We start from the raw sequence: 12,826 nt of genomic DNA on the forward strand, positions 1-12,826 counted from the left end.
GCTCCCGGTGCTTTTAAAAAAAGCCCCCACTCACTGGGTGTTGCCAGGTGGGGAGAGCGATCCCTGCTGCCCCCACTGGCCCACACTGCATGGGGTGCTCTGCCATGTGGAAGAGCCCCCCCACATGGCGCAGGGCAACAAAGGGCAGTGGAGATCGCCTCCCACCCAGCAGGAACTGGTGAGACCATGGGGGTTTTTTCTTAAAGGGCCAAAGCTGGGGCAGGCAGGGCAGCCATGGGGGGGCTGGGACAGCAGGCAGGGGTTGGGGGTTTGTGCAGACCCCCTATGTAGCACAGGGCAGTGGGGGGCAGTAGGGATTGTCCCCCCACCCAGCAGCACCCGGTGAGTTGGGGCTTTTTTTTTTCAAAGTGCCAGGAGCTGGGGCGGGAGGGGCAGCCATTGCCAGGGCTGGGAGAGCAGGTAGGGGATGGGCCTGGCTGATTCAGAGATTAGGCAACAGCCAAATCTCTAAATCAGATTAGGCCAAATCGATTTGGGACTGTGATTCGAATCACCGAATTGACTCGCTCTCCCCCAAAATGCTGAATCCAAAGCGAACACTAGCCACTTTGCACAGGCCTAATAGATAGTGGGTGAGCATTTCAATGCATAATAAACACCTTAACAATTAAGCTGGGTAGAGGAATGAATCCATTTTTTTCTACATGAATAAACACGAAAATCAGTCCTAGGACCTGTCTTCTCTACAAAAAAAAGATATGTTCTTAACTTGAGTTAAAATCCAATTTAACATAACACAATTTGTAGTTTTATATTACTTAGAATAGTGAGGGTCTATCTCGTTGGCAAGCATGCCACAAATTAGCCCAGAATCCTCGCCCAAGGGCTACTATAATCTCCTTCCCCTGCCCAATCTGGTGCTCTGCTTACTCTTGTATGCCTGATCTCCCACTGTGCTACCTGTCCTCTCCCTCACAGAGCCTGCCCATGCCTCTTTTGTACTGAGAACAAGGCTCGAATCAGCCAAGATTTCTGGAAACATCCAGGCCCTGCTGCGTATTGTCATTGGTTTAATAAATATATTAACAAAGTCTCTTCCATATTAATATTATTTAATCTTTTTTTGCACAGGCACCCAAGACTGATCATTTGTGTAGCAAATAGTGCCTTTTATCAGGTTGCTGAGAACTATCTAATGTAGGGACTGCATAAAATATTTGGCCAACAGTAAGCTTGATAGCCCCTTGGTCTGGAGTTCAGCAGCCACATCAAATCTGCAATACATAGAGTACAGCTTCTATCTTAGTTCATAGGGAGTGGTGGCTTACAGACATTACCAGTCATGTTATACAGGATTATCTCCTGATCTCAGCAACCTGACACAGGACTAAAGCTAGTCTCCAAAGATCTTCACAGGCTGCAACTCTTCATTAAAAACGAGGGCAGAAAAGGCTGCGTTGCTACAAGTGCATTTGAGAGGGCTCTGCCCAGAAGAAACAAAGACCTAAACTGGGGAGAGGGGTGTTATTCAATTTGAAACATTTTCATAAAACATCTTGCCCCTTTGCTCTTCACTTTGCTATCCCATCCTTTAGCAGCTTCTGAGGCTTATACAAAATGTGGCTGACAACATCAGCAGTAATGTAGCACCCTCTGAGTGTCTGAAGTGTAAAGTTCATTAGTTCTACCTTAAGGTCACTCTTTTAATACAACAGCCAAAAACTTATTCACACCAGCATGCTGCTATCTTGGGAAAGAAGACAACTGCAAAAAAAAATTAAGAGGACAGCTTGGATATTTCTGAGAGTGACAAGATCAGCACTAAAACTCCCAAATCACAGTCAATACCATTTATCAGTTGCAAAAAAAGTAGAGAAAATAGTTTTGATTGTGCTGTAAACCAAGCAAGTTTACACAGACCAGACAAAAGAAATGAACGAAGGAGAAGGTAAACATTTCAATACCTAATAACTGGTGGTTTTAATTATTGGGTGAACTTGGCTTGCAAACAGAATTTAACAATTTATCTGTTGGGACTTGTAAGACATGCAAAAAACTGAAAGTATTTTAATTTCTTCTTTATTTGTTTAACGATTTTTATAAATACAATTAAGCTTTTAATATAAAGCCAGTTTTGTTTGATCCTCAGTGGATAATTATTAAAAAGCTGACATGCCAAGGGGAAAGCTAACTTTTAAGATGCATGGAATGCATTTTTATAATTGTGTGTGGCATATTTAACTCAATATTGTGTAGGACATACAATACCATTCAATACAGAGTAGGACATACAGGGCACATCTTGGTTCGTGTACAGCACATCAAGCCTGGTCAAAGCAGCCTGGGCTTGAAGGGGGCTCAGGGGTTGAGCCTGCCAAGCCAGGGCTACTCTGACCAGGCTCCATAGGCTATGGAGGGACAGGGTAATGCATGTGCGTTCTTCAGTGTGGGACTAGTCAGCAGACAACTTCTGTGCTGAAGCATCCTTGTGCCAGTTGCTCCCACAGTATGTGGTGGGCCCTGTCAAAGCAACCCTGGGCTGACAGGCTGACCCCCCAGATCCCCTGCCAGCCCAGGGCTGCTCCAACCCAGCTCAACATGCTGCAGAGCAGCTAGCTGGGGCACAAGGGTGCTCCAAGGCAGCAGTCCCCTCACGGAAGCACTAGCATCTCCCAGCCAGCCCCATCATGAAGCACCACCACAGGATACTACTTGTGTTTAGCCAGACTTCCCTGCAGCAGTGTTTATTAATCTACTGCGACTTAATAGGCAGTAGACAGTGATGTTTTACTGAAGAGTTAATTAGTTGGCTCCACAGTAAAAGTCTTGTGTAGACATGCACACAGTTTCATAGTGTTGTAACATATCTGTTTTGATCCTGATGCTGCACTGACTCCTGCACATGGTTACCTTCACAAACTATAATTATGGGAGTTCCTTTGAAGCAATAGGAATACTCAAAGCAGCTACATATCTTAAGCTGGGATTGTCACCTTTGTGCATGTATTGGAGTAGAAACTTGCTTTTTAGAAGTAAGTGCTGCATGCTGAAAAAAGCATGACTATTAGAGTAGTGCTGGAAACACCCAATGCCACTCTCAGGAGCATGCCTGAGGCAGAAATCCTGAAAGGGTCCCTTGGAAGACTCCAAAATATGCCTACACAATATTTTTCAAGATGTTATAATCTACAGGGTGGAAGCAAGTGGGCCAGGCTTGTTTCTCAGCAGCAAGTTCACCGTTTCCACACATAAGGTATATGTATCAAAAAAAAGTTGTCCTTTACCTTAAGTGTTAGAGGATCGTGCTTTTGGGTTGAAAAAGTAACTTTTAGTCCTGTTTCCTCATCTGGCTGTGTGCACCTGTGACTAATCTCTATAGCACAATTTACAGTGACTATTTCAAAATCTGGCCCTCAGTTCCCCCACATGGGACTTGAACCTAACATTTACCAGTGTTAATTGATTAATATTGTTCCCATATCTTAGGTGCAGATATGCTACTCTTACATGATTTTTGTATTTAACCTTCTAGTAAATGTTTTTTACTTTACTCACCTGTACACTAAGATGAATCCATTTCTTCACAAGAATTCTCCCCAATGTCATTACTTTTATTGGTGGCTGCAAACCATTTACTGTGCGATAATAAAACATGGTCTCTTTCTCAGAGATTGTGAGTTTGAACACAGTCTGTCCATCAGCAGCCTTTTCTATCACACACCTTTGGAAATAACCACAAAAAAACCAACATAAGGTCAGAAGCAGACATATATACATATACACATCAGCAACATTTTGTGTCAAAGTGATGCTAACAAGACTGCATTAAAATACATGTTAAAAATACAACTCTGAGATAATGTTCAGTGACAGAAAAATCAAAGGATGTGCTAAGCTTACAGCAGAAAATGATTCACTTGAACTTTTAATTTGAAAAAGGACCTTTATTTACAACTTACTCTCCTCCCTCTGATCATCATTCTTCAAGAATCAATGACAGAAAACAGGATGGGGGCCCACAGCCTGTAAAACTAATAGTTAAACTTCTGGCTCATGAGTTTCTTTGTTGCACAATGCTATGCAACAGACTGTTTCCTGATGAGGCACTGGACACTAACATTTTTATTTTAACAAAGCAACCATAATTTTACAAGTGGTGACAGGGTAACAGGTTCTCGAGACAGCAGGACTCCTGTTTTCACAGAAAATCCACACAGCAATGTGTGATTGTGCCATGCTGTCCTGTTGGTGCACCCCAATCTAGAGGAACTAACTAAGTAGCAAGATGTTTCTTCAGTCAACCCTCAGGCCTTTCATTCTGGTTTTGAGTTAGTGCCAAATACTATGTGGACACTTATGGATAAGGAACTAAAGTGAGGCCACACCAACTCCTTTCGCATAGCTAGCTTTCCAAGTAGTTTCATTAAGCTCATTGCCATGTTGTTTGAAGCAACACAGCATAAACAGCCTACAGAAAGAACCAACAAGAACTAGCATAGTTCAGTCTCTACTGAGTTGGCAACCTCAAGTTGGAAAACCCTGCATTTCATTGTCAGTCTTCTGAGCCACCCTACATAGTCTCCAAGTCTCCCAAATACATATGAAGAGCCAAATTCTGCTCTCATCTGATTTAGTGTAAATCAGGGCTTGCTCAAACAGAAGCTATATATTATATAGGCATTACATTTATACTGGGTCAATCACCATTTGTTCCATTTCTCCTAAGGGAAACATGCCCCTTCTAGAAGAAAATGTTCCAAATGTCAATGTGGAATATCTCCCTTGAGAAAGAGTTTCTCTAGCACACTGGTTCTCAACCTTTTTCTTCATTTGTGGACCCCTAAAAATTCAAATGGAGGTGAAGACCCCTTTGGAAATTTAGAGTGAAGGTGTGGACCCCTTCCAAATTGTTACTGTGAATATTTGCATACTTCTGATTGATCATAGTCATTTTTTCTGGACCTCTTAGACAGCCTGTGGACCTCCTGGGGTCCACAGACCACAGGTTGAAAAGCACGGCTCCAGCAAGAACAAATGCTTGTAGACCACCCTCACGCAGCAGATGCAGAGCACTGCACCTACACCCCCACACAGGGCTGCAGGGACAAGCTCTGAAGTACCACATGGTTGAGGCAGGGAGGAAGAGGGAGAGTCTTCTCCTCTGCTCAGCACTTCAACGCCAGTGCTGCAGACCCACATGTGGGGCTATGCAGCATGGGTCTTAAAGTGCCACACAGAGGAAAGCTCCCCCCACTGCGTGGCGCCTTCAAATCCCATTCCCACAACCCTGCAGGGGACCCTGGTCTGAGAAACGGAGGGTGAGAGGGATGTTGTCCTTCTACTCCAGTCCCTGAAGACTAGAGTGCTCCCCACCCCTTCCCCAGACCTATCATGGGTCTGCAGAAGGTACAGAGAGCAGGGAAAAGAGGGCAGCTGTAGGCTGAACACTCATACTGCTCCCTCTCCTAGAGTGATTTCTAGTTGAGAAAATTTCTCAAAAGTTGTCCCTGCCAGAAATGAATGCCTGTTTGAAGCCAACAGGCACATCTACATGAGACGTTTACTGCAGAGCTGACTACTTAGCTCCACAGTAAAGCCTCAGCATCTACACGTGCAGCCCTATTACACCATAGTAAACTAATAAACGCTGTCATAGGATAGTACTGCCCAACGCATGCGTAGATGATGACAGGGCTGGCTGAGGCACAAGGGTGCTTCAGTGCAGGGGCTGCTTGCTGGCTAGCCCTGCACTGAAGCACCCTCATGCTCCAGCCAGCCCTTCCACAGCAAGTTGGGCCAGAACAGAGCAGCCCTGGGCTGGCAGGCTGATCCCTGGGGTCCCCTGCTAGCCAGGGCTGTTCCATCCCAGCTACATGCACTGCAGTGCTGGGTGCACAGGAAAACGCTGCACCCAGGAGCAATAAACTTTGGCATGAACTGTGCCGGAGCTTATTACATTGCACTAGTAGCACATGTTGATGTGCCCAGTGACCAACGCATAATATGCTGGTCTCAGATCACTCGGAGCAGATTCTGATTTTATACTACACTGTAGTTATTTGTCATTAAAAACTTTATTCCTTTCTTGTGTGCCCACAAGATGCCACATACACACAGAGGGGAAAAAAGTATCAGAGAAGCTAAACTCTTTGATAAAAGGTACCTTCATCATTAATTGACTCGCATTTAAATCCAAGGGAAAAAAATAAATGGATTTTTTTCTGTCACCCACTTTAGCCCTCAGGGATATTTTCAAATGAACTTATTTGCCAAACACAGGCTCCTATTTTCCAAGCTTACTAAAAGCACATTTCTTAATATATTGTTGATTGGACTTCTCAATATTTTGTTTGCTTGTAAACATGCTAGTTTTGGCAGATAATAAATGTGAGGGAAGGCACAGCTAAGTAGCAAAATATTTAGGAACTGGATTTACCCACTTCCTGGATAAACAATAATTGGATAATCCAGGTTTTGTTTATTTTACTTATCTAAAATAAATACCCCCCACATTTTTTATCCCCCACAGGTGTCATGACTTTAAGGAGGGAAGTGACCTTCATGGACTGCACTTTCAAAACATAAAGCCACAGAAGTGAAAACGAGGGGGGGAGCTAATTAGGAGGGCCTGTCCAAGAGAGAGAGAGAAATGATGTCAATAAAGGTGAAACAAGAGTATCAGTTCTGATTAGGAACAGTCATTAAGAATGGGACTCTGCAATGTGGACATTCTGCATTGAACTGCGGTGTTTTGCATTGTAAATGGGAACAGACTTTCTTTGTGAAGATCTGACTTTCTGGTAACACATACTGCATAGCTGTTTTCTGCCTGTGAAATTCTTGGATAACACACCTGTCACCTGTGTGTATAGCTGGCTGAGGGGGGAGCTGGACATAAGTGGGAGGACAGAGATGAGAAAAGAGAATATACCGGGGAAATAGAGCTTCTCATTGTCTTTACAGAGGAAAAGGATTTAAGAAAACTTTTGGGTCACAAATGAAATGGGTTCACAAAGCAAACCTGGTTAAGCTGTGCAGTGCTGTGTTGCAATTCCCTTACTTCCTTCAGTCTCCATAATAAGTGCTAACTTAAAAGGGATACCTGTAAATATACACTGCATTCCCCAAACCTTCATTGAGAATACATTAAAACTGCAGAATTAATAACTAGATAGTTGAAGGCAAGGCAGGGTGGAACTTGAGGTTAGTCTGTGCTAGTCTGTGCCACCCTACCTTGCCTTCTGCCTGAATTAGTAAATGCCATTAGAAAAATGCACATGTAATGATATTTCATTCTCTTCACAGGTTTGTTTTACAAAGGAGCCTTGCAGTGAACCAAATACAGGAAGGTTCTGGAAGAGGCAGTAAAAGAACAAATGCTCCTTGTTTTCTTTTAATTAGTCTTCCCCTCCTCCTCAAAGTACATGATTCACAAGTGTAGGAACTCAAGACTCTTAGATCTATAGCTCAGACCTCCACCACTCAAGCTGAAGAAGGCACTCACTGCAGAGGAAGCTTGTAATTCTCTTGTGTGGGCCAGCCCCTAAAGAGAAATATTGCACTACTGGAGACAAAGGTGGAATACTGATATCAGATTTTAGTCTCTTCTCTAGAGCCAAGTTCTGTCGAGTAGTCCAAGCACCTTAAAACGAGCATGGCAAGCATATAGCTAAGAGAAATTCAAAGAGTCCAAAGCAACAAAGAGAATGAGATGTGGGCTGTTTATATCTGATATTAGAGCTCTATGCTACCAATGGTTGCAGTGTCCTGTTTAACTTTTAGTTAACTTAATTGCAAAATGGGCAATTGATACTTGCTTTTCTCCTTAATGATGTAAAGGAGAAGTGCAAAGCCATGGTCAGGATGTCTCTCACTTTGGTGCATCTCCCTCCACACCATGCTAGCCAGCAAGCACAGTGTGGAGAATCTCCCTATGGCCCTATGATAGTTTTCTTGTAATACAGACAGCTGTAACAGTCTGCAAGACATAGGCCACTTGGCAAATCCAACTGCTGCTAAAAGCCTCACTACACATCCAGTATAAAAAGAAAAAAGCATAGCTTCCTCAGCCTGCTCTTGCAATGATGGTCTCTGTGTGGTGCCTACCTGTCTGTTGAGTCAAACATCAGTGCCAATTTGTGTGGCACTGGGTAGCTGACGAGTTTTCTGTGCGATCTGGCTGGTCTACTGTGTGTATCTGTGCATGATACTCCAAGCATCCCCTCCATCCCTGCTCCTGATGGTGCGCTGAGCTTTTGTTCCAAGTTTGTAATCAGCTCTGGTCTACCAGCCTAATATGCATGCATATGTACTGACCTCCCCGTGCCAGTGCCAAACTGTGCCCTTCATATTGACTAGTCAAATGCACCTGGTGCCCTGAGCTCTCGGTGATACTACTACTGCCACTTCTTCCCATGCTGTGCTACTGCCTCCTCCCCACCCCTCCCAACTTGAATGCTGCATTCCTTCTGTGAAGGGAGGAAAACTAATTTGTTTCATTCAGTGGACACTAGCATGTGGTAAACACCATATTTACTTGAACAAGAGACAACCCTGATTATAAGAGGTATAATAATAATTATATTCTATATAAGGAAAATTTATAAATTTGTTATAATTTTCCATGCATAGAATCTAATTATTGGAAGTTTGCTTTGAATTTATCCCCCTGCTACTGCTACAGCAGAGAAAATAAGTCTGGAAGATCAGGTAGCCCTTTGCGCTCTGTTCCCCACAACTTTTTCCCCTGACAGCCCCTTCTCCCTCTCCTTACTGTCAGACCCTGCTTTCCCTGAGCACACAGAAGTGAGGAACAAAACTGAAAACAATAACCTTGAAATTAAACATGCTGGTAGCAATTTGCATATAGTACCCATGCACTTAGTTTATCCAGAACTGATGCATGTTCCTTTTTTTTAAATGGCTAAGTTTTAGCACAAATGTTTCATAAACAAAATTTTAAGCAGCACTATAAAATCTATTATAAACTTTTTTACATATATATATTTCATTTCAAGGACCAAATCAGTCCCACATTCAATTGGGCAGAGCCCTATAGTCAAGTTCCAAAATTTGACTGAGCAGAGCTCTACCATCAGGCAAGTATTCCCCCTCCCAGACCCATCAGTCTGGGGCTTGGATACTCCCCAAATCCAAGCAGGCATCCTACATACAAGCCCCAGACCCAGAGACCTTAGGGTTCAGATGCCCCCAGGCTCACTTGATCTTATCCAAAAGACTGAAATCATGGTATTTTCCCTGCCAGCTCAACTATGTATGGTATTAGCCCTTGTGGTAGGTTCCCTTCAGCTTTTTTGGCACCAGAGAGGGTATTGGAGCTTGCTCTGGCCTCTCCAAGTGCTGGCCTGGTATTGCAGTATCCCAGGCCTGGTGCTTGTTCCCTTCTAGGGGAGCAACTGCCATTTTTTAAAGGTCACACAAAAAAAGGGTTCCTATCAGTATATTTGCCCAAAGTGGGACAGATGTTTTAGTCATGCTCAGTGACGGCCGCATCTAATTAACTTTGTAGTTGGTTTCCATTGCTGAGCACATGGTTTTTTGGCAGAAGTTAAATGATAGACACTATTTTGTGAGATTTCCTTGTATGCACTCATAAGACGAGGGGCCTTTTTTCTCCTTGCCAATTGGGAGGAAAAACTTCATCTTGTATTTGAGTGAATACAGTAATAGAGTATCTTTCATGCGATCCACCCTGCAAGTCATCAGTACTGCTCAAGTTTTTTCAGGACTGGGCCCTAACACTGTTCCTTCTGAACTCTGAGGTACAGCAATATCATAGTATCATAGATAGGAAACTAGGGCTCAAAGGGACCTCATGAAGTCATCTAGTCCAGCCCCCTGCTCAAGGCAAGAGAAAAAAGTCACATAATCAGGGAAGCTGTTGCATCTATTATGAGCACTGAATAAGAACTTAAAAATTGGGAGTTTTAAGGTGTAAGTTCCCATGATAATCTACAGCAGCAGTTCTCAGCCAGGGTGATGTTACACCCTGGGCTGTCGTGAGATCCTTTCAAAGATGTCACAGTGCTAGTGCTGCTGCCACTGCCACCACAGCCAAGTGAAACTGTCCCATGCAGATCTGTTTTGGGAGGGGCTTGCAGAACCAGACCAGGACACATCTGCAGCAGGAGGAGGCTTATGTACACCCATTCCTGTCACAGTCACTTCTGGGTCCAGCTCCCCACACCGCTGCTGGAAACAGAGGGATGCAGAGCAGTTCCACCTGGAGACTTTACAACAGTGGTTCTCAACTGGGGTGCTACGAAATTCAGAAAACAGAGGTGCCCTGTGTCTCTAAAAAAAGGTTGAAAAATCACTGCTCTACAACCAAGTATGAATATGCACATAGTATAGTTATTTATGCTTGTACAAGGAGAACACAGCATTTAGAGCAATTCAACTAAGAATCAGAAATAGTCTGTGGTCATTAACACATGTACTTTTCTGAGTCAAAAACCTATGTACATGCTTAACATTGAGCAAATCATTAATTACATACAAACACTCCCAGTGGCAACAGTCCTACTGAAGTCAGTTCAGGGTATGTCTGCAAAGCACAATGCTGTGCTGCGTGGGTATCTAAGGTAGCTCTGAGAAAGCCAGAAAAGCACTTAGGGATGTGCTTAAAATTTAAGCAGATGTGTATTTCTGTTTCCGTATGTGCAGTGCCAATGATACATTGACTTTGTGTCTACAAGGCACAAAGCAAGAGCCCAGAGTTACCTATGAATGAGTTAGCTAACAGTATAGCTGCAGATGCACATTTTACTATTTCCAGTACCTGAGCTGGCTCAGATACTTCTGCATGCTACTGCATCGTGCCATGTAGGCACACAGGCAAGGTGTGTCTTTCAAGAAAATTAATAGAACTAATCAAATGCTTAAAATTTATGCAGCTGCTTAAGTGGTGGGTGTGTTGAACCAGCACCTGAATTACTTCTTTAAGAGGGATATCATTAAGTGCAGAAGATACTATCTTTATAACTATGAAACTATGAAATTTCCAGTCATGAAGACAAAATTATGCAACAGAACAGTGTCTCACTGAACTTCTTCACATAACTTTTGTGAATCTCAGATCCCCAAGATGATGGTGTGCAGCCTACAACTTGTAATTAGGATTTTATAAATGCATTATTCATTTGTTCTCATTTTTAATAGATAAAAACTATCTGAAAGGGTTTTTTCTGCCTTTGTATTTATATTACACACAGACTCTATGTTGGCTGACAGGCTGATGAGAGAACTAATATAATGATGTCACATTTTCCAGGATAATGAAATCTAAGCAATTATGAGAGGAAGCAATTATTAGTAAAAACCTTCAAAAGTTTAATTTTGTGTTAACATTTATTTGGCACTAATATTTTGGATAAAAGAAGTCTCTGTTAAAGGCTCAAAACCTTCCATAGCTGAATATGGATTATTAAATACAGAGAAGGTGTCCTCCAGCAGAACCTGGGAAATCAAACTAATTCTCACACTGGGGGGGGGGAAAAAGAGAAGAAGATACTTTTTAAAAACAAAATGCAGGTCACCTATCTCCTTCAAAAAAAAAGGAAACAAAGCCATTTAAAAACAATTCTTTTAAGTCACCTTTAAAATATTAATATATATTAGGATCACATATGTTTAACTAAAAAAAAGAATATGGTCTGTATAGGAAGAGTTCCAATGAAATTAATGGGACTCCTTATCTGAGTCATAAGCACTACAGAAACATTCTCTATAAATATTAAGACAAATAGTGTAAGAAGCTGCTGATCTGACTGTACATCTTTTTTCAAAACGTAAGGTTTTCTTACTTTTTAATCTTTATTTCTTTTTGTTTTAAATAGCACACAAAGAGCTACTCTGACTAGTTTGACTAATTTTTTTTAAGAACACCATGAAAGTAAATACCTGCAACACTACTTACATTACATCTTCTTGCTCAGGTTTCAACCACACAGTTAAAGTAAATGAAGCTGTGAGCTTCTGTGAGCGGGGAGTAGAAAAACAATCCTTGTGATCATGAAAAATAAAACTGGTAGAATTGCTGGTAGATCCTGGATGCAAATCATTCCTGTCTTCTGTGATACAGGTGCCAAGGCCTACTGAGAGAAGTGCAGTATAGGATGCAGGCAAAGATCTATATGGACATTCCTGAATGCAAAACCGTTGGGTGCAGGACTGAAGACTTGTGAAAGCAGAACTTTGACAAAAAGTACTTCGATGTGGCAGCCCACAAGTTGCTCGAGTTGGCACAACTGACACATTCTTGAAAGCTCCTACATTTTCTAGCCTTGGAAAGTACCCCTGTGAGCTCACCAATGGTAAGGAGAAAATGCAATAAGCTAAGATTATTGTTTCAATGGCATGAAGCAGGAAACCACAGCTCAAGGAAAGAGCCAGGAAATTCATGTTTACAAAAAAGTCTCTTCCTGATAAAGGATCCCTAAATCAATAATTATGTCCATGTCTTCCGCAATGTCCTCAAGAGGCACTCTTTATAAAAGATGCAGTGGTTCATTTTCAAACGCCATGGTCCAGTTTGCAGTCTTGGAGGATGCCTCTATTCTTCTGGCCAATAACAGAGACAGGAATGAACTAGCAGCTGTAAAATCAACATAAAACAGTCAAACAGGCATGCCACATAGCTTGTCATTTAATATGCTACCTTAGGAACAGCAAAGGGCAAATTCTGTTTTCGGCTCCAAGTCAGTGGGCCCAAACCTGAAATCCTCGCTCAGACAGAACTCCCACATACGTTAACAACGACCAAAGTCAATGGCAGTTTGGTCTGAGTAAGCACCAGAAGGCTGGGCCTACTGGATGTTTCATGTGAATACTGGAAGTCAAATAC

General features: G+C 42.5%; 1 protein-coding gene across 1 annotated transcript in view; it reads right to left on the minus strand.

Annotated features, from left to right (window-relative positions):
- USH2A (usherin) overlaps positions 1-12,570 on the minus strand; it is a 756,200-nt gene extending 743,630 nt beyond the window's left edge. The window contains exons 1-2 of the mRNA XM_019516454.1: positions 11,900-12,570; positions 3,517-3,682 (exon numbers count right to left, since the gene is read on the minus strand). Coding sequence (XP_019371999.1) covers positions 3,517-3,682; positions 11,900-12,384 — 651 coding nt within the window. The 5' untranslated portion in view covers positions 12,385-12,570. The remainder of the gene's footprint in view (positions 1-3,516; positions 3,683-11,899) is intronic.
- Between the last annotated feature and the right edge of the window lie 256 nt (positions 12,571-12,826).

The sequence above is a fragment of the Gavialis gangeticus genome, unplaced genomic scaffold (genome assembly GCF_001723915.1).
Source record: "Gavialis gangeticus isolate Ggan-Ray unplaced genomic scaffold, GavGan_comp1, whole genome shotgun sequence".
Lineage (NCBI taxonomy): Eukaryota > Metazoa > Chordata > Crocodylia > Gavialidae > Gavialis > Gavialis gangeticus.